The sequence below is a fragment of the Bufo bufo genome, chromosome 3, assembly GCF_905171765.1.
Source record: "Bufo bufo chromosome 3, aBufBuf1.1, whole genome shotgun sequence".
Taxonomy (NCBI): Eukaryota; Metazoa; Chordata; class Amphibia; order Anura; family Bufonidae; genus Bufo; species Bufo bufo.
Window position 1 is genome coordinate 318186574 of NC_053391.1, and position 26290 is coordinate 318212863.

Below are 26290 nucleotides of genomic sequence, written 5' to 3' on the forward strand. Positions count from 1 at the left end.
GGGACCTGATGGCACCGCCGACCACCCGCCGCAACGACCTGTAAACGCCGCAAACCGCAGGTCTGAATTGACACAGGATCCCCCCCCCCCCCGCGCATTGTCCCAGGGTGCCTGCTGTTTGATTTTAGCAGGCACCCAGTTCCGATCACCGCTGCCATGCGGCGGTGATCGGAACTACACATGACGTACCGGACTTCTGCACCGCCTCCTAATCCTCTGTGCCGCCTCTCGCTCTCCCTCCCCCTCCTCCTCCTCCTGCTGTAAGATCTCGCGCGTGCGCACAGGGCTCTGCCTGATGCGCCCGTGCGGACTTCTCGATTTGGCTTCTTAAAGCGAAGTGCGCATGCGCCGGCACTTCGCTGAACCCAGGTATGACCTGCACTCTGGCGCCAGCCTCTCAGAGCCCTGTGCGCACGCGTGAAATCTTACAGCAGGAGGAGGGGGGAGGGAGGGAGAGCGAGAGGCGGCACAGAGGATTAGGAGGCGGTGCAGAAGTCTGGAAAGGCAGCGCTGGGCACAAACAGCGGTGGGTGCGGCCGACACCTTGCATCCCTTGACATCCCCTTGGGCACCTTATTTCTTTGAGTGACAGGTTAGTAAAACCTGTTTTTAGCAAAATAAGGCTACGGATCACATTTAGAAGCCCACATTAGGAATCCTGATGAGGCCCTGAACATCAGCATATGTTTAGCTGACAGGGGTGAAACCTGGTGACAGAATCCCTTTAAGTACCAGTACGTCATGTGTCCCCAAGAGGTTAAATGATCCCAAGAAAAAAATTAAAATAAATTTCCATTGGAAAAAAATGCAAAAAAAAAAACTCCTCCGCATATTTGGCATCTCCGCATCCATAACTACTCACAATGCACAATTACTATGTAGTTTCTCATATGGAGAATGCAGTAAAAAAAAAAAAAAAAAAATGGATGCAATACTGATGCCAGAAGGACGTCATCCCTTTTTTTTTTTGCGGGTCAGTGTTTTGCGGAGCGCAAAACACATACGGTCGTGTGAATGTAGCCTTAGGGCTCATGCACACGAACGTATTTTCTTTCCTTGTCGTTCAGTTTTTTTGGGGGGGTTTTTGCGGACCGTATGCGGAACCATTCATTTCAGTGGGTCCGCAAAAAAAAATAAAAAATAAAGGTACTCTGTGTGCATTCCGTATTTCCGTTCTGCAAAAAAATAGAACATGTCCTATTATTGTCCGCATTATGGACAAGGATAGTACTGTTCTATTAGAGGCCAGCTGTTCCGTTCCGCAAAATACGGAATGCACACGGACGTCATCCGTATTTTTTGCGGACCGCAAAATACATACGGTCGTGTGCATGAGCCCTTATTCTGATTTGTAGGTGGTGAATAATATATAGTGATATGTACCCCAAAATGATACCAATAAAAACTAAAAGTTATCCTGCAAAAATCAAGCCCCCACACAGCACTGTAGAAAGTAAAATAAAAAAGTTATGGGTCTTGGGATGCGGCAATGCAAAAACATTTTCTTATTTTTAAAAATACGTTTTTTTATTGTGCAAAATTATTAAAACGTAAAAGAAAAACTATGTAAAACTATGTATTTGGTATATCTCTAATCATACTGAATAAGGTTATCATGTTTTTTTTTTATGTCGAAAAATGAACGCAGCAAATTTTACAAATGTAACTCTGTGGCAATATTGCTGCTTTTTCCCATCCCCCTCCCAGAAAAAATTAAAGGGTTTCGGTCACCAGAATTAACCCTATTAAACTAGCTGACATGAGCGATGTGCTAATGTCAGCTGAACCTAACTAGCCTATTCCTACTTTTATCTATGCCCCCGTTACTCCAGAAATATAACTTTTATAATATGCTAATTAGCCTCTAGAACACCTGCTCCTAAAGGCTCCATTCTCCCACCTCTGGCCACGCCCTGCTACACTAGATTGACAGAGGCAGGCAGCGTTGGTCTACTACTGCCGGCCCTGTCTGCCGTGTAAATCTCGCGCCTGTGCCGTCCAGTATTTGGCGCAGGCGCCGTGAGTGAAGGGCGCTCGCCGACTGCTGGCTTCCTCACTGTGCCTGCACTGAATACTGAACGGCGTGAGATTTCCCCAGCGCCTGCAGTTGGAGGTGAACGATGCCTGGCCCTGTCAATCTAGTGTAGCAGGGCGTGGCCAGAGGTGGGAGAACGGAGCCTCTAGGAGCAGAGGTAACGCCCCCTGCACCTAGAGGCTAATTAGCATATTATAAAAGTTATATTTCTGGAGTAACGGGGGCATAGATAAAAGTAGGAATAGGCTAGTTAGGTTCAGCTGACATTAGCACATCGCTCATGTCAGCTAGTTTAATAGGGTTAATTCTGGTGGCAGAAACCCTTTAATAAAAGTTAATCAGTAATTTATGTGTACCCAAAAATAGCACCATTAAAAACTACAACTTGACGAGCAAAAAACAAACCCTCATATGGCTACATAAATAGAAAAATAAAAAAGTTATAGCTCTTTGAAGGTGACAATAAAAAAATTAATCAGTTGGTCATTAAGGCCCAAAAAAGGCTGGTCACTAAGGGGTTCATTCTTCAATCTAATCAAGTGAACTACTGTCATGGTGGTGTACAAATACACTGTAGCTGAATCACATTTATAGCAGAGCAAGGTGTGACAATTCATTTACATAGCAGACAATAAACCACGTCCTTCACACTACTGCCTGAGTACTTCACAGCATCCAATATGTAGCTCTGGAGCTGGCAATAACCTTATAAAACATGATCTGGAGGAGAGCGGAACAACGTCTGATTTCATGAAGTGCAAGAGAAGGGTGACTTTCATTTCCGCACCATCACATATTGTATCTGCTCTAAAGATCCTATGTAACTGCAGATACAAGACCTTACTGCAATATCATGCACCTCCACATTCTGAGGTTTGACCGATTACTGCATTACCACCAGCCACCAAGAGGGGGAGTATGCAGCTAGGAGAACCACCACGTATGGTTCTACCAGGATGCACCAAGTTTGATATACCAAATACAGAAAAAAATTACCCAACAATTAAAGGATTAGAAAAACATGGCTACTTTCTTCCAACAGCACCATACCTGTCTACAGGTTATGTGTGGTACTGCAGCTCAGCCTAATTCACGTCAATGGAGCTGAGCTACAATACCAGATACAACCCATGGACAGGTGGAGTGTTGTTTGAGAAAGAAAGTAGTCATGCTTTTCTAATCCTGGACAGCCCCTTTAAGTGGCACTTAATTCCATGGGAATTCTTCTGATTTACCTTTTTAAGTCCATCTTCCACTCCAGGTATGATCATAATACAGGCCACTAAGGTCCCAAGAAGAAGGAATAACGAGAACGTCAGCCGGGTTATAGTTGAATTCTTTGTAGAAGGGCAACATCCACAGAGGAGGCATGGTGCTGTACCACATAGACAAGAAGCCTATGGACAGAAAGAGAAATAGTAAAGACTATAGGCATTTTCAGCAAAAAAAATGTAAGTACTACGTTTTTATTAAAAACATTGTATTGTCTGCAGATTCTGTGTTACACAGAACGCAGCAAGCTGCAGAATGCTGCGATAAATTCGTCAGCGAACTCTCTGTCCCTTCTTTGATCTCTCAAATCTAAAAATAATAGATTTAAATCAAATAGGATTTAGGCTGAGTTTTAAGAGAAGTCAGGGAAGAGCTGCAGACTTGGCCATCAGAGAGGCTGATGAATTTATCACAGAGCAGTAGAATAGGTGCCGGCTACTAAAGCCAAACAGAGCAAAGTTTATAAATGAAAAGGACTGGCCAATTCTTAGAATTTTTGCTAAATGCTAAAAGAAAAAAAAAAGAAAAAAAGTGCAGAATGTGGCACTAGCAAATGTGCAAAGGTATTTCTCTCACCTCATCACTGGTCAGAAGGCCCCCCAACTGCCCATCCACTGTCTATTTACCAGTGCAGAGCCACTGCTGCCCTGTCCATGGCAAGCAAAATGGCGCCAGTCAAGTGATTTACTCCCGTGATCACTTTCCTGGTTGTCCCTGGCTTCATCCTTTTCTGCAAAGGTGTCAGTGCAGCTAAGTATGCAGTGATCAGCTGTTTTGTGGTACCTCTAGTGCCAGAAACACACACCAGAACTACTTACCTCCATCCACGGTATAGTGGCCGCAGCATGTTACTGCAGCACTTCTCCCTTTCATCATTATCTCGGTCCCAGAGAAACTCTCTAAAACCACATTTTTTACCACACAATAGGGGACATTCACTAAGATGGCATTTTACGCGGGGCTTAGTTGTTGTCCCCCCTGCGATACTATAATGGCAAATTTATGACAAGGCGTGTGCGCCTCATCATAAATCAGACGCATATAATGCAGTCCGTGCAGCAGTCTCAAAACTATGTTGTAGTTTTTCATCTACTAAAAAAGTTGCAAATTTGGCATTGAAGCCCCCGACACCCTCATCCAAACCTATATGTAGTACATATGTAAACATTGAAAATCCTGTGCAACAAAATATAGTCGCACGGGGTAAAAATAGTCACAAAAATGCCCTTTGCGACTATTTCTATGCTAGATAAGCTTTAAAGGGGTTGTGTCAGTTCAGCAGGTCGTATTGATCATGTAGAGAAAGTTAATACAAGGCACTTACTAATGTATTGTTATTATCCATATTGCTTCCTTTGCTGGCTGGACTCATTTTTCCATCACATTATACACTGCTCGTTTCCATGGTTACAGACCACCCTGCAATCTATCAGTGGTGGCCGTTCTTGCACACTATAGGAAAAAGTGCCAGCCTCTCTGGTGGCCAGGACTGTGGGACCGCAAATACTGTAGGCTAGTGGTTTTTCCTACAGTGTGCAAGCACAGTCACCACTGCTGGATTACAGGGTGGTCATAACCTTGTTAGCGAGCAGTGTATGATGTGATGGAAAAATGAATCCAGACAGCAAAGGAAGCAATATGGACAATTACAATACATTAGTCAGTGCCTTGTATTACGGTAACTTTCTCTACATGATAAATGCCATTTGCTGGAGTTTCGACAACCCCTTTAATAAATGACCGCCAATATGTGCAATTCAATAAAAAAATATTATTGGTGCAAAGGTTTCCACAGCAATGAACACAAATTTAAGAAATACTAAAGTATTGTAATGTAATGAGGTGGGTTAAAGAGAATGACACAAACAAAACACGTGAATAAACATGCCCCTTAGGGCTCATTCAGACGACCTTATCTGTTTTGCGGTCCACAAATTGCAGATCCGCAAAACACGGATACCGGCTGTGTGCGTTCTGCATTTTGCCCATTGATAGAAATGCCTATTCTTGAGAGCAGACAAGAAAAGGACATTCTGTCCAGTGTTCTGTCTGCATCTTTTGCAGACCTATTGAAATGAATTTTGCGGAACAGATGCGGATACAAATATACAGTCTGAATGAGCCCTTAGTGTAGCAGAAATCTGAAACGTTGAGAGGGTGAATAAGTAATCGAGAGTGTGCAAATTGCTGAGCGGTTCAGCAGACATAGGAGGCCTGAGGAAGGGGGAAAAGCGGCTCTCAGACAAAAGGAGGGTTAGATGTGAAGCCAAGAGGCTGAGGGCACAATGAAGACTCCAGCACACATCCAGTGTTCTGCACTACATGGAGGAAACAATACACATGCCTAGCAATATAGGCACATTCTGAGCAAACCTTTGCTGGCACAGGCATTGGCGTTTCAGCAATTCTTCATACCTACAAGCACGGCTGAAGACAGCTGGGGTAAAACGACAGAGATGAAGCATAAAACGTGGCAGCACAGGGACAATCTCTAGGGTAGACCCTTCAGGCCTTGAATGTGACACTTTGGAGGAAGAGCTGGGTAAAAGCTTGATGGCTTTATAAAGTCCTGAGGGAATACCTCAGGCAAGGATCTGTCTGTGTGCGGCAACTTTAGGCCAATATCCCATCAATGTGGACGTAAGACGCACATCAAAATCCTAGCACTGCTTCTACCTTTCATGCCCAGCCTCATCCACAAGGAACAGGTTGGGTTTGTTCTTGGCCATGAGGAGAGGGACAGTACTATTAAAAAGAGAACCTATCACCACAATCTGCAGTGCCCCAGACCAGGGTACTTCCAAACTGCTCTTGTTCTTTAATGCTATTTAATATTATCTCACCTGTTAATGCCTTGTAATATACCCAGTATAGCTTTTGCATGGTTTGGTCAGGGTAAAGCACCCTGACTCGGCCTGGAAGTGTGGACCTAGAGCCACCCCTAGCTCAGTCAAGTCTAGAGTTAGTGCCAGCTGTGACACGTGCTCTACTCCTCATAAGACCAGGCCAAAGTTCCAGAGAATCACCATCTCGACCGCCTCACTACGTTTACAGTACTCCAGAAGGAGAAAACACCTAGAAGGTCCAGAATCCGCATGGCAGAGCGCTGCAGTCAGTCAGACCAACTGTATCTTAATCTTGTACCCCTCAGCTGGGAATTACAGCGACCATTGCAAGAGTAATATTGCCAAGAACTGATTCTTCAGCGGGGAAAAAGAGGGAAAGAGTTCTTCAATTCCCATCCTTCCATCAGTTTCATACATTGCTATCTGGGAAGATTTGCACTGTGAATTATTTGGAACTGTGTTTTGATACCTTTGGATGTACTACAACTCCCATTCAGCACTTCAGTAAAGAGAGGTTGTTTTCTACAACTGACTCCAGCATCATGCGCCAGCCACTGCACCTACACGCCCTTGCACTCATACAAAACGTTAACCCCAAGGGCACCCTGACTACCATCAGGCAGGATCCCCAACATCAGAGTGTGCCCCAAGGGAAGAAAGGGTGCATCGGTATGGATTGCTACTGTGAATTATCATTACATCCAGAGTTACTACCCCTCCTATCCTCCGGGGCTTGCAGCAAATGGTATTGAGCAAGAGAAGGATGTGCTTCTTATATTTTGCCCCAACATGTGGACCATGGACCCACTGAAGTCAAATGGGTCAGCACAGTGATGTGGGGAGCACACAGTGGATTAAGGTCTCTTTCACACGAGCAAGTTTTCGTCTGACTGCGACGCGTGTAGCAAATGCACAGACATTTTTCGCGCATCATCTCTGCGTTCAGGAAAGACCGCAGCATGTTCTATATTGTGCGGTTTAACAGCTCTGGCTCCACAGAAATGAATGGGGCTTGTGTGAAAAACGGATGGCATCCGGAGGCAATGCATTTTTCAATGATGGTTGCTAGGAGATGTTGAGTGTTATTCTTTAGGTGAAAAACGGATTTTATCCACATGAATAAAACTGAAACACTGAATCGCAGACAAAACCATCAGTTTCTTGCTGAACAGACCCAGACACATTCCATATCGCTTGTGTGAAAGAGGTCTAAACCATTTGTGTTATCTCACTAATTGTCGAGCTTAACGACGTAATCCTCTCCCAATGGTAGAAAACATCAGTCAAATTACATAAACTGTTCCTTTTTGTGTCTTGCTGGCTCCTGGAGCCATTTGGTGGAGTTGATCCCTGATCTGCCCAGTTTGGAAGGATGTCATCTCTCTCTTCAACTCTCTAAATCAATCATCCCTTGTATTTGACTCCCAACGTGCTTTTGTCTAGGTTTCCGGAAGGCACACCTAAAATTATTAAAGGCCTTCTCAGACTCTTTTCGGGAGCTGCCACACGTTATGGCTGTGCTACATTTTTAGTGCAGCGAAAAAACGCATGTGGCTTTTGCAACAACATACCTGCTTTTATGGTGGATTTTCTTCCACCAAACGGAAAACACACAGCAATCCCATTGCGTTAAAGGGGTTGTCCCACAAAAAAAATATTCTACTGTTTTCAAACCAGCACCTGAACACTTTTGTAATTGCATGTCATTAAAAATGTTGTATAGCTACCGAGGTATTCAATAAAAATTTATCTGTATCGTGCCACTTAATTTCTTATTTCTTTGATCGGCTAACTGAGATGGCCGCACATGCTCAGTTTCATCCATCAACTGCCTCCTGAGCTGTGATAGGGAGCTGAGACACGCCCCCTGAGCTGTGATAGGGAGCTGAGACACGCCCCCTGAGCTGTGATAGGGAGCTGAGACACGCCCCCTGAGCTGTGATAGGGAGCTGAGACACGCCTCCTGAGCTATGATAGGGAGCTCTGAGACACGCCCCCTGAGCTGCAGCAGAAAAGACACCCCTCAAAGCGAACCTTTCACCTGGATTTCACTAAATAAACTATCAAAAGTACCTTATAGATCATCCTCATTGTGTTATCATACAGTCTTGTCCCGCTTTTCTGTCATGTATATGCATGAAAAAATCGCTTTATAAAGTACTCTTCTCCAGCTCCACAAGTCACGGTAGAAGTCAAGGGGGTAGCCCTTCCCTCACTCCAGGCTGTAACTCCCCTGCCCTAACCCCGCCTCTATGCAGTGTAATTGACACCCGGCTCAGTCGCCGGGACCGCGCTTGTACAGGCAGAGCATGCGCCGTCGGACTCGAGCGCGATCCTGTAACTGAATCGCGCGTGAGGAAGAGAAGACAGGCAGGCATCGGGGACGGCGCATGCGAGATTCAGTTACAGGATCGCGCTCGAGTCCGACGGCGCATGCGCTGCCTGTACAAGCGCGGTCCCGGCGACTGAGCCGGGTGTCAGTTACACTGCATAGAGGCGGGGTTAGGGCAGGGGAGTTACAGCCTGGAGTGAGGGAAGGGCTACCCCCTTGACTTCTACCGTGACTTGTGGAGCTGGAGAAGAGTACTTTATAAAGCGATTTTTCCATGCATATACATGACAGAAAAGCGGGACAAGACCGTGTGCTAACACAATGAGGATGATCTATAAGGTACTTTTGATAGTTTATTAAGTGAAATCCAGGTGAAAGGTTCGCTTTAAGCTGTCAGCTTGATATAAATCTAGCAGAGCAATGAATGGGGAGATCTCTGGATCCATGTGAGGTACAGGGCTGGTTCTGGAATTGTTAGAAAGAGGTTGTCGTGTACTATATGATGTCTGATTTGCATGTTTTACATTAATCATGGGATAACCCTTTAATGAAACTATTTTGCAATTAATGTAATTCAGTTTTGCTGGTATGTTATTGCAAAAAACGAATGCATGTTTGTTTTTTTTTGCAGCACAATCGTGCCTTGTGGTCGCACCCCGATAGCCACCAGACAGATGATCCCCAGACTGCAGAGATCCGTTCTTCCTCTCTCCCGAGTCCAATAGATGTAGACATTGAATCAGCTGATGAGAATGGAGGAATTCAAAACCACAGAAGACAACCAATATCTTGCCTTTTAGGCAATATGGCTGCCGGGGACTCAATATGGCTCCTCTCCTGGAACTCTGTGCTGTTCCTATATTATGAAAACCGACCAGAAGGAGTGGGTCAATAAAGTGCAAAAACACTTATTAGGCCCCTTTAACACGGGCGAGTATTCCGCACGGATGCGATGCGTGGGGTGAACGCATTGCACCCGCACTGAATACCGACCCATTCATTTCTATGGGGCTGTTCACATGAGCGGTGATTTTCACGCATCACTTGTGCGTTGCGTGAAAATCGCAGCATGCTCTATATTCTGCGTTTTTCACGCAACGCAGGCCCCATAGAAGTGAATGGGGTTGCGTGAAAATCGCAAGCATCTGCAAGCAAGTGCGGATGCTGTGCGATTTTCACGCATGGTTGCTGGGAGACAGTCTATTCACTGTATTATTTTCCCTTATAACATGGTTATAAGGGAAAATAATAGCATTCTGAATACAGAATGCATAGTACAATAGCGCTGGAGGGGTTAAAGGGAACCTGTCACCTCTACTATGCTACCCTCACTGAGCGTTTCTAAATGTTCATTGTGTTACCCTAAACATATAAATTACACTTTTAATTTCATTTGCAGACAAATTCAATAAGTATTATGCATTTTTGTACTTCCCGCCTTTTATGCAAATTAACATAAAAGAGTCATATCTTACTTGTGTGACCAGAGAAGAGTCATATTTTCAAGCTCTGACTCATCTCAGGTTAATTTGCATATGTATCAAATCTGTTTTTTTTTTACACAATAAAAGCACACAGAGCTATGGGGACTGGATATTGCGTATGTGCTAGCGGCCATCTAGCAACCCATGTCCTCAGCTCTATACCCAAAATCGAGGTGACAGGTTCCCTTTAAAAAAAATTAACTCACCTTCTCCTCTTGTTCGCGTAGTTCCCGGTCTCTTCTTTACTTCTTTAATGATGAACTACCGGCTAGGACCTGTGGTGACGTCAGATCACATGCTCCAATCACATGGTCCATCACCACGGTGATGTACCATGTGATTGGAGCATGTGATCTGACGTCACCAAAGGTCCTTTAGCCCATAGGTCATCATTAAAGAAGTAAAGAAGAGACCGGAAACTACGCGAAGAGGAGAAGGCGAGTTAATTTTTTTTATTTTTTTTTAACCCTCAATTGATCATCTACTAAGCATTCTGTATTCAGAATGCTATTATTTTCCCTTATAACCATGTTATAAGGGAAAGTAATACAATCTACAGAACACCGATCCCAAGCCCGAACTTCTGTGAAGAAGTTCGGGTACCAAACATGCGTGATTTTTCTCACGTGAGTGCAAAACGCATTACAATGTTTTGCACTCGCGCGGAAAAATCGCGGGTGTTCCCGCAACGCACCCACACATTTTCCCGCAACGCCCGTGTGAAAGAGGCCTAATACTGAGGTAGTCAAAAAGTAACATAATTTTATTAGAAAATCACAACAGGACATGATTGACACAAATCACAAGAAGACATTTAACACAGGTCACAATACATGAACGTATTAAAAACGAAGAGGACCGATGGTGGACTGCTGGTATATATTAATAAAGTGCACGTGCAATAATCCTGATTGGTCATCAGTAAGAAGGTGTATTACACCTAACCACTATGGCTCCAAGCTACATAATATGACCCATATGCATATGTTATACAACAGATACCAAAGTTTGGGGGTGGAAATACACACCACAAGGCTAGCTGAGGCAATATGGTGACTGAAAATATAATAGGCACATAGAAAATACTGACCAACCAACTTTAGTATACCACACAGGAACACCACCGGTCCGCTCCCCAACGCACGTTTCGCGTCTAGCTTTTCTCACGCTGTTCCTGACTCATCTCGGGGAAAGGACTCATCTCAGGGTAATTTGCATATGGATCAAATCGTTTTTTTTACACAATAAAAGCACACAGAGCTATGGGGACTAGGTATTGCGGATGTGCTAGCGGCCATCTAGCAACCCATGTCCTCAGCTCTATTCCCAAAATCCCAGTGACAGGTTCCCTTTAAAGAGGACCTTTCACCGATTATTACACTATGAACTAAGTATACAGACATGTAGAGCGGAGCCCGGGGATCTCACTGCACTTACTATTATCCCTGGGCGCTGCTCCGTTCTCCTGCTATGTCCTCCGGTATCTCCGTTCACTAAGTTATGGTAGGCGGAGTCTCCCCTTGTTCTTCTGTAGCGCTGGCCAATCGCATTGCAGAGCTCACAGCCTGGGAGAAAATAACCTCCCAGGCTGCGAGTTCTGCGCTGCGATTGGCCAGCGCTAGAGCAGAACAAGGGCAGACTCCGCCTACCATAACTTAGTGACTGGAATCTCCGCCTACTATAACTTAGTGAGCGGAGATACCGGAGGACATAGCAGGAGAACAAGCGGCGCCCAGGGATAATAGTAAGTGCAGTGAGATCCCCGGGCGCCGCTCTACATGTCTGTATAGTTAGTTCATAGTTGAAAGGTCCTCTTTAAGTAGTCAGAGCTTTCATTTTTATTTTTTCATGGAGATGACTGTATAAGGTCTAGTTTTATGCAGGAGAAACTGCATTTTTGGTGCTGTTTGAGAGTATATATATATTGGTTACTCTATAATATAAGTACTTCTGCTGCTTGTTTTACATTATTATTTACACTGTACATAATTCACACTGAATAACCTGTTGAATGAGTTGTTCAGGTTATTTCTGTTGTGTGGATACCCACATAAGTGTAGTTATTTTTTTGTTTGTTGCTGTTACGTCATGTATGCACAATAAAACATATTATACGTAAAATTATTGTTTATTTAGGACCCATTCACACAACATGGTGCTGCCATGCCCAGGTTGCGGATCGCAAACCGCGGATCCACAAAACACATGCACCAGCGGTGGAGGGGACCCATTGGCTTCAATGGGTTCACGATCCGCAAGACATAGCGAAAGATAGAACATGTTCTCTCTTTTGTGGTGCGGAGACATGGGCCCAGAAGCCCGTGTAAATGGGGCAAAAAAAATTTTTTTAACCTTTTTTTCATTTTAATTATTTTTTATTACATTTCTTTTCTTTTAAATCCCATTAAGAAATTACTGTTTTGCAAAATGATTTTATGCGTATAATGTATTAGCATAATTCTGTATGCCAATACATTACGTTCTGTGTTGCTATGGCACCGGCTGCGGTTAGGGCAACCCTAGTGTAGGATTACTGAACTTGCAGTCCTGGGGTCCTTTCAAAGTCTTACCTAGCCACCAATCAGATCACTGCAACTCATTCATTGGGAGAAATCCCCTTTGATCATGCTGTGGTCACAGACTATGGCAATCAAGGGTTAACAGGTGGAATTTGAGGTACCTCCAATTCTCGCTGTAGAGCAAAAGGCTGCTCGAAGAACCAGAGCTGTTACAGTTCATTCGTAAAGCAAGAATGCTCACAGAAGCCCTCTGCCCCCTGTAAAATAGCAACGACAAAGGCTGGGTGGTCATTAAGGGGTTAAACCAACCTCGCTAATTGGGTTGTCTTAAGTACTGGGAATATTTCCAAAATCTTAATCTGTGGACAGATCATTAGGAACATCTTTCGCAGCCCCATCGAAATTAATAGGTCTGCATCCGATGGGATGATACATTCTTTGCCAAAAAAAAAAAAACTCTCCAATTTTGATGCCTATTTTATGCTTAAAGTGGGAATGGATCCAAAAATGTGGAAGCAGTGGGAAACCAATGTGTTAAATACAAGGGAGGGGGGGGGGCGGCCGCATTGGCCACCAATGTGTTAAATACAAGGGAGGGAGGGGGGGCTGGCCACCAATGAGTTAAATACAGGGGGGAGGTCTGCCCCCTGCTGCCTGGCAGCACCTGCCAGGCAGCAGTCATGTACACAGTTCTTTTAGTATATTCTAACTTGAAGCGTCCCCATCACCATGGGAACGCCTCTGTGTTAGAATATACTGTCCGATCTGAGTTTTCACAAAGTGAAAAATCAGATCTAAAAAGCTTTTATGCAGACGGATCAGCGGATCCGTCTGTGTGAAAGTAGCCTACGGACAAGGATGACGGACGCGGATGGCAATCTTGTGTGCATCCGTGTTTTTTCACGGACCCATTGACTTGAATGGATCCGTGAACCGTTGTCCGTCAAAAAAATAAGACAGGTCATTTTTTTTGGACGGACAGGAAACACGAATCACGGATGCGGCAGCAAAACGGTGCATTTTCCGATTTTTCCACGGACCCATTGAAAGTCAATGGGTCCACAAAAAAAAAAAAAGGAAAACGGAACAACGGCCGCGGATGCACACAACGGTCGTGTGCATGAGGCCTAACGCAGACAAAAATAGGACATTTTCTATATTTTTGCGGATGCCACTGAATAGACAAATAGATACACAGTGTGCTGTCTGCCTCTTTTAGGGCCCCATTGAAGTGAATAGGTCTGCATTCGACCCAGCGGACGAAAACGAAGGTCGTGTGTACAAGAACACCGGAATACTTGGTCACTTACCTGCCGTGGCTGCTGGATGGCACACGAGCAGTCCACACCACAACGAACTGGAACCCATGCATATGTACTGGTACCGGAACACCGTACCGGACTCAGTACAAAACAACAAACACAGGAATCAACTCACCAGTAAAGCCTCATTCACACTTCAGTGTTTCACGCACGTGTTCTCTGCGAACAGCACACGTCCCCATTTATTTGAATGTGTGTATTCACAAATTCACAAGTGTTTTAGCACGGTCCGTGTTTTCAGCACGGATGCATGTCCTATGTTGGCCCGTGTTCCGGATCCCTCACGCCCATTATAGTCTATGGGTCCGTGAAAAACACGGATGCCATCCGTGTTGCATCCGTATTTCATAGATCATTAAGAGATGCTTTGAAAATTATTTTTTCAGCTGTTCAGTGTCAGTGAAACACGGACAGCAAAAAACTGACCCACGGACCCAACACAGATCCTTTACGGACAGCTTAACGGATGCACCACTGACCACCTTCTCACGGATTTGAGCACGGACACGGATGTGTGAATGAGGCTTAACTGCCTGGTCCCCCATGCGAACATGGTGCATGGCGGCCACAGGCAGAGCTGCTCACTGACTCGTTGTTCCCCCTCAGGGGGACCCAGGATCCCTCTCACCGAAGGCACAGACAGACAGGGGAGTGTCTAGCATCCATGCAGGACTGTACACACCAAAACAGACCAGACATGGAACAACAACTAGACATACAACACAAATCCTGAACATAAACCACACCATACATAGAAACAGGTAAGGTAGGAAGACATGGTAACAACAGGATGACATTGATGTCTCACTGGGTGGCCCTCAATAACTGGGCAGATGGAACACCCAGGACAGGAGCACAGCTCCAGCACCAACAGAGGCTGGAGGACAACAAAACTCCAGGCTACCAGCCACAGGCAAGATAAGCACCTAGTGACCACACCCAGCCAGGTAGTTAACCCCACAAGCACCAGACAGGGAAGGGGAACAAAAAGTGTACACACATGCTGCATAAACTACACGTTGCCCCAGGCAACCAGCATGCACAGCAAACGTGTCACGGCAAACACAGAGAATGAGACACAGCCGTGACACAGACACAAGACTCTGAAGAGGTAGGAAACATAGGCCTCATGCACACGACCGTGGTGTGTTTGGCGGTCCGCAAATCACGGATCCGCAAAACACGGATGGCGTCCGTGCACGTTCCGCAATTTGCAGAACGGCACGGACAGCCTTTAATATAAATGCCTATTCTTGTCCGCAAATCATGGACAAGAATAGGACAGGTTATATTTTTTTAGCGGGGCCACAGAACAGCAGCTCGGATGCGGACCAAAACAACGGCCATGTGCATGAGGCCATAGCTGTGATAGATAGAGAAGATTTCTTTAAACACTTCTCAGTTTTAGGGCTCATGCGGTCCGTGATCGGACCATATGTCCCGGAGCGGCATACATCGTGCGTACGGGAGCGCACAGCATCATAGGTTACTATGATAGTGTGCGCATCGGGCCGCTCGCGGTACTATTGCCCCACACTTATAAGATCATATGAGTGCAGGACAATAGTCCGGCGGGCGGCCCGATGTGCACAGCATCACTAATCTATGATGTGGTGTAGGGGTGCACCGAAATTTCGGCAGCCGAAAATATCGGCCGAAAATGCACCTAATCCACTTCGGCCGATATTGTTACATATCGGCCGAAAATATGGGGTGTGGGATTTGTCACCCACCATCTGCGGGCGGGCGCCGGGCGGGCGGTTTACTTTGTCACTGCATCTTAATTTTACCTTACAATCGTGAGGCTCCAGTAACTAACAACTCTGCAGGCAGAGCGGAGGCCGGCGTAACGTCACTTACTCACGTGACGCGCCTGCTCCGCCTCCTTCATTCATAAAGTGGGCGGAGCAGGTGCGTCACGTGAGTAAGTGACGTTACGCCGCCCTCCGCTCTGCCTGCAGAGTTGTTACTGGAGCCTCACGATTGTAAGGTAAAATTAAGATGTAGTGAGTGATTAGTCTGCTGTGAGCAGCAGGGCCGGGGCTGTTATGGGTAGGGGGATCGGTCTATGGCACTGCTATGGGGAGGGGGGATCTGTGCACTGTTATGGGGAAAGGGATCTGTGCACTGTTATGGGGAAAGGGATCTGTGCACTGTTATGGGGAAAGGGATCTGTGCACTGTTATGCCCATAACAGTGCACATATCCCCCCCTCCATAACAGAGCCACCCACAGATCCCCCTCTCCATAACAGCGCCACCCACAGATCCCCCTCTCCATAACAGTGCACAGATCCCCCTCTCCATAACAGCGCCACCCACAGATCCCCCTTTCCATAACAGCGCCACCCACAGATCCCCCTTTCCATAACAGCGCCACCCACAGATCCCCCTCTCCATAACAGCGCCACCCACAGATCCCCCTCTCCATAACAGCGCCACCCACAGATCCCCCTCTCCATAACAGCGCCACCCACAGATCCCCCTCTCCATAACAGCGCCACCCACAGATCCCCCTCTCCATAACAGCGCCACCCACAGATCCCCCTTTCCATAGCGCCACCCACAGATCCCCCTCTCCATAACAGCGCCACCCACAGATCCCCCTCTCCATAACAGCGCCACCCACAGATCCCCCTCTCCATAACAGCGCCACCCACAGATCCCCCTCTCCATAACAGCGCCACCCACAGATCCCCCTCTCCATAACAGCGCCACCCACAGATCCCCCTCTCCATAACAGCGCCACCCACAGATCCCCCTCTCCATAGCGCCACCCACAGATCCCCCTTTCCATAGCGCCACCCACAGATCCCCCTCTCCATAACAGCGCCACCCACAGATCCCCCTCTCCATAACAGCGCCACCCACAGATCCCCCTCTCCATAACAGCGCCACCCACAGATGAATTTCATTCATGAAAAAGAATTATTAATAAAATCATTAAAAAAAAAGTATTTTAAAAGTATTTGGGCAAAAAGGCAGTTTCGGTTTCGGTTTCGGTTTTCGGTCAAGGGCATCCTGAATTTTCGGTTTCGGTTTCGGACCAGAATTTTCATTTCGGTGCACCCCTAATGTGGTGCGCTACAGTGCGCACGATGTATGCTGCTCCGGGACATATGACCCGCTCACAGACCGTATGTCTTCGAGGGCATACGGTCGTGTGCATGAGCTTAATTGTACAAAGACAAAATAGGACCAAAGGAAATGAGAAGAACTAGGGTGGCTCCACACGGTGCGGATTTCATGCAGAAAAACCTCAGTGTAAATACAGTACTAGGGATGAGCGAACCAAACTTTACAGGTTCGGCGTTCGGGCAGTGGAGCAATCCCGTTATAAGTTTAGATTTTTTCCTTAGGTACAGAAATTGACCCGTGTTGTGGATTTTAAAATCTGCAGCATGTCAATTATTTGTGCGATTCCGCACCTTCTGAAGAGTGGTTTTCCCCATAGACTTCAATGGAGTTAATATAAACAGAAAATCTGCACCAAAACCGCAACATAATTGACATGGATTTGGAAAATCTATCTTTTTGTGGAACGGACGGATCACGGACCCATTCAAGTTGAATGGGTCTGGATCCGTCCCGGCCGCTGCACGGACATTGCCCAATGCACGGAACCACAACGGCTGTGTGCATGAGGCCTTAGGTGCAGAAGTTGACCTGCCGTGCGGATTTTGAAATCTGCAGCATGTCAATTGTTGCATTTTTCTTGTGCGGATTTCACCTTTTTAACGGAAAATCTGCATCAAAAACAACACATTAAATGCAACAAAACTAGATAAATAGTGCGGATTTATATGTGTTTTTTGTGCAGTTTTGGCGCTGATTTCATGCACACAAATCTGCACCCTGGCACCCTCAAGGAGGAAGTGGAAATGACAACTACAGAAGGCTACCCAGCAAAACTCATGGACAGGGACAAGGAGGACACTAACTAGAGATTCAACAAAGACGCCATCGATAACTCTGAAGGAGCTCCAAACATCCACAGCGGAGATGGAAGTATCGGTTCAGAGGACCGCTAGAAGTACTGCTCCTCTGAGCCTGCAGCACCATAATGATCTACGATGCTGTGGGTCCTGCCCGACCGCGGGTACAGTGGATGGTCAGACTACCGTACACAGGCTGCTGCCTATTGCCAAACACAGTTTACGAAAAGAAGTTTCCCAACATCCTTTAAGTGCGTTACCTCATGCTATACTAACAAACCTCCTACACTCCCACGTTATATAAAAAAAATATCATAGTGATCAGTGAACAAAAACGGATATCGTACAATTGTTAAAAAAGAGCCATATACTAATGTGATGGACCCCTAAGATGTTTCTTTGTGGGGGCCCCTGGGTATTAAAAAATGTGGTGTACTATGCTTTCAATACTGAAGCATACCACCCAAATGGCAAATTGACACTGTTAAAGGGGTACTCCAGTTAGTAAACGTTATCCACTGGATCTCCCCTGTATGGGACTCCTGGAAATAGAGCGGAGCTTTCTCTAGTGGTCCCGTAGAGAATGAATGGAGCAGCAGGGCATATAATCAACCTGCAACTCCATCAGGATCCCTGTCCTCGTGGGGGTCCCCCCACTGATCAGTTCCTTATCCCCCATCCGGTGGATAGGGGATAACTTTTTCACACTGGAATACCCCTTTAAATCCTAGGGATGCTTTCAGCATAGTGTATTTCAGCACAATGTGAACATTGTCTTTTTTAGGGCTTTGTTTTTCTCACTGGTGGAAAACAAAACACACAATTAAATGTGTCACACCGTGACTACCTCTTTTTTAATGAAACCGCCAAGCAATCAGGTGATCACCAAGTTTCCCAATCCCCAGCAATTTGCAGTTGTTATCTCCAGGTGGGCTCTGGTCTGACCATCCCGTTCCTACTACTCCAGCCCTCCTCTCATGATCAGTGTGGGCCCCCATGGTGGTCTCCCCTCAATCACACACTTGTCATTCTAGGATCATATAAACCCATCGGTTCAATGGCTGCCTTGACAAGTATCACCTATAGCTCCAGCCTTCCTCCATAGGAGCAGCCATTCAAACAAGGCTCATCCTGCCAAATACTGCAAAGGAAAATAAAACCGACCTGTGTGAACAAAACCCAGTCAAGCACCTCAACCCCATCCGCATTCACAAGTATTCACACTGAGTGTATGACAGAGCTAGGTAAGAACCGCAATAACAAGCCCTTCATGGGGCGCCACTGCCTAGAAGTGCAACATGAGCCCGCAGAAGATGACGGGGGGAGGGGAGCCATCCGTATCCCATATAGAAGTTGTAGAGGAAGATAAAGGTGGCGGCTACTTACACAGCTGAGGAGGGAGCACACTCCCAGGCACGCACCCATGGTCAGCGATGGTGCACACTCCCTGCCTGAGCCCAGCGGACCCGACACCCGGAGAGCCTAGCCCCGCCCACTGATACTGCTTCTCACCTTACAGTCGGCTCTTCGGCACTTTCCGGAAACTTTCGACTGTTGCTTTCCTCCTGCCGAGTGACGTGCGCTTTCCTGGTTTCAGTTAACAGGAGAGCAGTCATTTATCAAACTGTATGAGGTAGAACTGGCTTTTGCCCATAGCAACCAATCAGATTCCACCTTTCATTTTGGACAGCTGCTTTGGAAAATGAAAGGTGGAATCTGATTGGTTGCTATGGACAACTAAGCCAGTTCTACTTTACACCAGTTTGATAAATGAGGCCATATACTCTTTACAAAGGACACACACCCTGGGGTGGTAACTAATCTACTTCACAACCTATTGCGGAGCGCAGCCAGTAGTGAACAGGGCCAATACTTATAGTATATGACCTGCTCCATCTATTAATGCATATTCACACATAGCGGTTGAGGTGCGGTTAAAGTCGCATGGGAAAAACCTGCCATGCATTCTTTTTGCCGCGGTTTCCATTGCGTATCTCAACTGCTCAGTGTGAATCCGGCCAGGAGGTGGTGTATATTTCAGGTATGATTTACACCAGGATTTTACGTAAACAATAACGAAAGTGCCGGGCCACATGGGTCCCATCGCCCACTTTTTGAAGGGGGTTTGATAAATGTGCCCCACTTCTAATAGAGAAGTTTCATTATTAGCAAGCCACAGCTATTTCCCACTGCTGCAGCACCTCTTTTAACCCCTTAAGGACTCGGCCCTATTTCACCTTAAGGACTTGGCCATTTTTTGCAAATCTGACCAGTGTCACTTTAAGTGGTGATAACTTTAAAACGCTTTAACTTATCCAGGCCATTCTGAGATAGTTTTTTCGTCACATATTGTACTTCATGACACTGGTAAAATGAAGTCAAAAAAATTCATTTTTATTTATAAAAAAAATACCAAATTTACCCCAAAAAAAATTAAAATTGAAAATTTCCAAGTTTCAATTTCTCTACTTCTATAATACATAGTAATACCTCCAAAAATAGTTATTACTTTACATTCCCCATATGTCTGCTTCATTTTGGGAATGATATTTTATTTTTTGGGGATGTTACAAGGCTTAGAAGTTTAGAAGCAAATCTTGAAATTTTTCAGAAATTTTCAAAAACTTACTTTTTAGGGACCAGTTCAGGTCTGAAGTCACTTTGTGAGGCTTACATAATAGAAACCACCCAAAAATGACCCCATTCTAGAAACTACACCCCTCAAGGTATTCTAAACTGATTTTACAAACTTTGTTAACCCTTTAGGTCAGGGGTACTCAACTGGCGGACCGCAATCCAAATACGGACCACGGCCGCCAGTTGTCCGGACCCCGGCCATCCTTCAGAGCGCTCCTCCTCTCCTGCACACTGTACCGTGCAGGAGGAGGAGCTTAACGGCGCACTTCCGCCTGTCCCAGAGCGCAGCGAGACAGGGCTTCCTCCACATGTAGCACTCCTCCTCTCCTGCACACTCTGGTACATTCAGGAGGAGGAGCTTCCCGGCGCACTTCTTCCTGCCCCAGGGGCGCAGTGAGAGACGGCTCCCTCCACATGCAGGCACCGGCGCTTTCATCCGGCACCTGCAGGCACCAGCGCTTTCTCCCTCAGTGCGCTCACAGGTCCCTCCTCCCCTGCAGCAGCGGCAGCACATAAGGGAGCTTCAAGTTCCAAAGGACACTTATGTGCTGCTGGAGAGGGAAGGGACATCACCACTGCCACCAATGGAATAAATGTCACATTTGGGAAGCAAGGGGGGCGTGGAGAGGGCTACAGAGAGGCAGGAACACGTCACTGACTGCAGGAAAGGACTCCAGTCAGTGTCGTGTTCCCATCTCTCCTGGGCCATCTTCTTTAAAATTAAAGGTAACCTGGGGCATTGGATGCGGACCCCTTAGTTTCAATGGAGCGGAAAAAGATGCAGACAGCACACAGTGTGCTGTCTGCATCTCTTGTGGCCCCATTGTAATTAAGGGGTCCGCATCCAATCCCCCAATAATGGGAATTGGATGCAGAACAAAACTATCATATGTCTGTTCTGTGGCTTGGGTTGCCACCCGGCCAGTAGTTCACCAGCAAGGCTGGTATTTTAGTTCCCTTGCCGGTGCCAGAATTTTCCTGTAAGGACTGTTAGGCTCCTTTCACACTTGCGGCAGGACGGATCCGACAGGCTGTTAACCCTGTTAGATCCGTCCTGTTGCTATTTCGCCGGACTGCCACTCCCCATTGACTATAGCGGGAGTGGAGCTACGGCGCAGCATGGCAGTGCACGGCGTGAGGCTGCCAGACGAAAAAGTCGGACATGTAGTACTTTTAGTCTGGCGGCCTCTCACCGTGCTGCGCCTTAGCTCTGCCCCCATCCCCATTATAGTCGATGGGCACAGAGCAGCGGCACGGCGAAGTAGTGGCAAGATGGATCTGACAGGGTGAGCAGCCTGTCGGATCCGTCCTGCTGCAAGTGTGAAAGTACCCTTACTAATGAGCGCTTCCATCATGGAACGCCCATTAGTACAGCCGTTACCTCCACCGCAACTTGTGCTAGTAAAAAAAAAAAAAAATATTACGTTACCTCCACCTCCATTTGCTCACGCTGTGGAGAACACTCCCTGCTGACTAGAAGCTCAAGACAGGACCTACAAGAAGTCATCACGTTGGAACACCGGTCCTGAGCTTGCAGTCAGTAGCGAATATTCACCGCAGCCAGGTGAATGCTAATTATTTTTTATTTTTTTTTGCAAAAGCAGAGAAGGGGGGCACTAATGGGGGCATTACTCTTACTGGGGGCACTAATGGGGACATTATTCTTACTGGGGCACTAATGTGGCCATTACTAATTCTGGGACTTACCCGGGGCGCTCCACTATAACGTCAGAGCGCCCCACGCGCATGGATCACATGATCGCATGGCATCTTTACTGTTGGCGTTCAGCTCGGACCTTCACCTGACTGCAGACCCAGGTATGTGGACCTTTAATAAAACTAGTTGAGTACCCCTGCTTTAGGTGTTCCACGAGAATTAATGGAAAATAGAGATACAATTTCAAAATGTCACTTTTTTGGCAGATTTTCCATTTTAATAATTTTCTTCCAGTTACAAAGCAAGGGTTAACAGCCAAACCAAACTCAATATTTATGGCCCTGATTCTGTAGTTTACAGAAACACCCCATATGTGGTCGTAAACAGCTGTACCGGCACACGGCAGGGCGCAGAAGGAAAGGAATGCCATACGGTTTTTGGAAGGCAGATTTTGCTGGACTGGTTTTTTTGACACCATGTCCCATTTGAAGCCCCCCTGATGCACCCCTAGAGTAGAAACTCCTAAAAAGTGGCCCCATTTTAGCCGCAAACCGCAGGTCTGAATTGACCTGCGGTTTGCGGCGATCGCCGACACGGGGGGGTCACGCGACCCCCCCGCGCATTTAGCCGTGGTGCCTGCTCATTGATTTGAGCAAGCACCGGGTTCCGATCACTGCCCGCCGGGCGGCGGTGATCGGAACTATAGATGACGTACCGGTACGTCATGGGTCCTTAAGGACTCGGGAACCATGCCGTACCGGTACATCATGGGTCCCTAAGGGGTTAAAAGGCAGGCACGTTTATTAGTATTGGCATGCCTGTTAACGGCATGCAAGAACATTTTATTATGCGCCATATTCTCCAAGGTGGCACATGTCTAATGAGAGGTGCACATTACACCATTTTCCAATAACTACAAAAATGTATTCCACTACTAAATGATACTTTCACACTGGCGTTTCTGGGCAACAAAGGCGCCCATATGCCCAACAGTATCATGGCGACACGTCATATGGCCAGCCTGGCCCCTCCACATCCCAAGCTGCCCCATCTCACCACTTTGGCCCCCCTTCACAACCCTCCTACCCTGGGCCTCAGTTTCAGGGTCCAACTGGGTCACCTGGGTGTTTTTGTAATTTGTAAATTTTTTATTCACATTATTGTTTATATTATTTTTTTACAAAAAATTATGTAAATTTTAGTACTCTGTACAGAAATAAACTGTTTTATTTTCACGCATTTCATTGTTTCCTGTCTTTATTATATACATTGGATTATTATATTTATGTAGTACAAACACATAGAACACATTAATAATTGTAAACATTTATTATGCATTTATATAACCTACATACACGTAACTAGATAAACATGATTTGTACATCATTTACACACATAAATATTAATTTAATTATAAACAATATCAACCAGTTTATAAACTTTATTCTACATTTTGGTATTTATAATACATATCTCCCTAAAAATATTACCAACTAGTTAATGTCCATTATGAACACAGTAGTATAGACAATACATATGGAGTTTACTGACATGACACATGCAATGATAGCTATTAGTAATGGATAATGAGGCCAAATACAACTTCACTTCAATTATTATGGTGATACAGGCATACATTTAATATTGCGTACATTTTATCTTTATAGTAATGAGGCATTACGACATATTTCACATACCTATTTTATACACATCACTTATGCGTTGCGTGAAAATCGCAGCATGCTATATATTTTGCGTTTTTCACGCAACGCAGGCCCCATAGAAGAGAATGGGGCTGCGTGAAAATCGCAAGCATCCGCAAGCAAGTGCGGATGCGGCGCGATTTTCACTCACGGTTGCTAGGAGACGATCGGGATGGAGACCCGATCATTATTATTTTCCCTTATAACATGGTTATAAGGGAAAATAATAGCATTCTGAATACAGAATGCTTAATAGGTGATCAATTGAGGGTTAAAAAAAATTAACTCACCTTCTCCTCTTGTTCGCGTAGTTCCCGGTCTCTTCTTTACTTCTCAAAAGATGGTCCATGTGATTGGAGCATGTGATCTGGCGTCACCAAAGGTCCTTTAGCCCACAGCTCATCATTAAATAAGTAAAGTAGAGACCGGGAACTACGCGAACAAGAGGAGAAGGTTAGTTAATTTTTTTTTTTTTTTTTAACCCTCAATTGATCACCTACTAAGCATTCTGTATTCAGAATGCTATTATTTTCCCTTATAACCATGTTATAAGGGAAAATAATAAAATCTACAGAACACCTAACCCAAGCTCGAACTTCTGTGAAGAAGTTCGGGTTTGGGTACCAAACATGCGTGATTTTTCTCACGCGAGTGCAAAACGCATTACAATGTTTTGCACTCGCGCAGAAAAATCGCGGGTGTTCCCGCAACGCACCCGCACATTTTCCCGCAACGCCCGTGTGAAAGAGGCCAAAAGCAAAATCACGAGATTATCACTGAACGCATCCGGACCTAATCCGTCACACTCGTGTGAAAGAGGCCTAAGGGCTCATGCACACGACCGTTGGCTGTTAGGCCCCTTTCACACGAGCGAGTTTTCCGCGCGGGTGCAATGTGTGAGGTGAACGCATTGCACCCGCCCTGAATCCGCACCCATTCATTTATAAGGGGCTGTGCACATGTGCAGTGATTTTCACGCATCACTTGTGCATTGCGTGAAAATCGCGGCATTCTCTATATTATGCGTTTTCCACGCAATGCAGGCCCCATAGAAGTAAATGGGGCTGCGTGAAAAAGATTTTCTCGCATGGTTGCTAAGATGACAGTCTATTCACTGTATTATTTTCCCTTATAACATGGTTATAAGGGAAAATAATAGCATTCTTTAATACAGAATGCTTAGTAGAAGGTCAATTGAGGGTTAAAAAATAAAAAAAAATTAACTCACCTCCTCCTCTTGATCGCGTAGTTGCCGATCACTTCTTACTTCTTTAATCATGAGCTGCCGGCTAAAGGACCTGTGGTGACGGCACATCACATGGTCCATCACTGTGGTGATGGACCATGTGATTGGACCATGTGATGAGCTCAGTGATGTCACCACAGGTCTTTTGACAGGTCCTGAAGAAAGAACAGGAGAGCGGCAGCGATCAATTGGAGGAGGTGAGTTAATTTTTTATTTTTTATTTTTAACCCTCAATTGACCTTGTATTAAGCATTCTGTATATGAAAATAATTACATCTACACAACACCGAACCCAAACCTGAACTTTAGTGAAGAAGTTCGGGTCTGGGTACCACATTCAGTTTTTTATCACGCGCGTGCAAAATGCATTGCACCCGCGCGATAAAAACTGAACAACGGAACGCAATCGCAGTCAAAACTCACTGAAATTGCGTACCTACTCGCGCGGGTTTGCCGCAATGCACCCGGGACGCATCCGGACCTAATCCAAACACGCTCGTCTGCAAGGGGCCTTATGCGGTCTGCAAATTGCGGATCTGCAAAACACAATGTGCATTCCAGAACGGCCGGCCCCTAATAGAACAGTCCCGTGCTTGTCCGTAATGCGGACAATAATAGGACATGTTCTATCCATTGAAGTGAATGGATCTGCTTCCGACCCGCAAAAAATGCGGATCGGATGCAGATCAAAAATACATTCATGTGCATGAGCCCTAAGTTAATTTACGCTGCAGATTTTTTATGCACAATGTGGATTCTGAAAAATCACATCCACTTTGCTAGTACTGTGCAATGACGTAGATTTGCCACAGAAAAATTCACAGTTTATCTGCTACAGGTTTGCATTAATGAGCTGTTAACTTCAAACTGCTATAAGGACTGTAGATGGGAATAGGCAGCCACTTGGCATTGGGATTCCTGCAGCATTCTGGCTACTGCACACTCAACACTGTCCCAGATTTACTAATGAGTCTGTGCCACAAATCTGTCAGAAAAAGTGGCTCAATTTGGTGCATTGAGTGTTTCTACACTTTTTACTGACATGCTCAACAAGGGGTGGGCCTTATTGGAAACTGGACAGAGCTTTGTGGGAAAGGGGGGACTCCAAGATGCGCTAAAATTATACTGCAATTCAGGCATAAAAATCTACGTAGTTTAGAATCATAGGAAAGTGTAAATCCCTCCACCAGATTCATCATCCAGCCTGAGCCCCTATGATAAATCTGGTGCAGGTCTGTCCAAGCTTACAACAACTTTAGGGCTCATTCACGTGACTATATGGCCGTGATGTCCGTATTGTGGA

At 45.8% G+C, this 26290-nt stretch overlaps 1 protein-coding gene across 1 annotated transcript in view; it reads right to left on the reverse strand.

Moving 5' to 3' along the window:
* The window catches only part of SERINC2 (serine incorporator 2), a 51469-nt gene extending 32210 nt beyond the window's left edge, over window positions 1–19259 (reverse strand). The window contains exons 1-2 of the mRNA XM_040424315.1: window positions 19131–19259; window positions 3271–3432 (exon numbers count right to left, since the gene is read on the reverse strand). Of these exons, the coding sequence (XP_040280249.1) occupies window positions 3271–3432; window positions 19131–19169 (201 nt within the window). The 5' untranslated portion in view covers window positions 19170–19259. The remainder of the gene's footprint in view (window positions 1–3270; window positions 3433–19130) is intronic.
* Between the last annotated feature and the right edge of the window lie 7031 nt (window positions 19260–26290).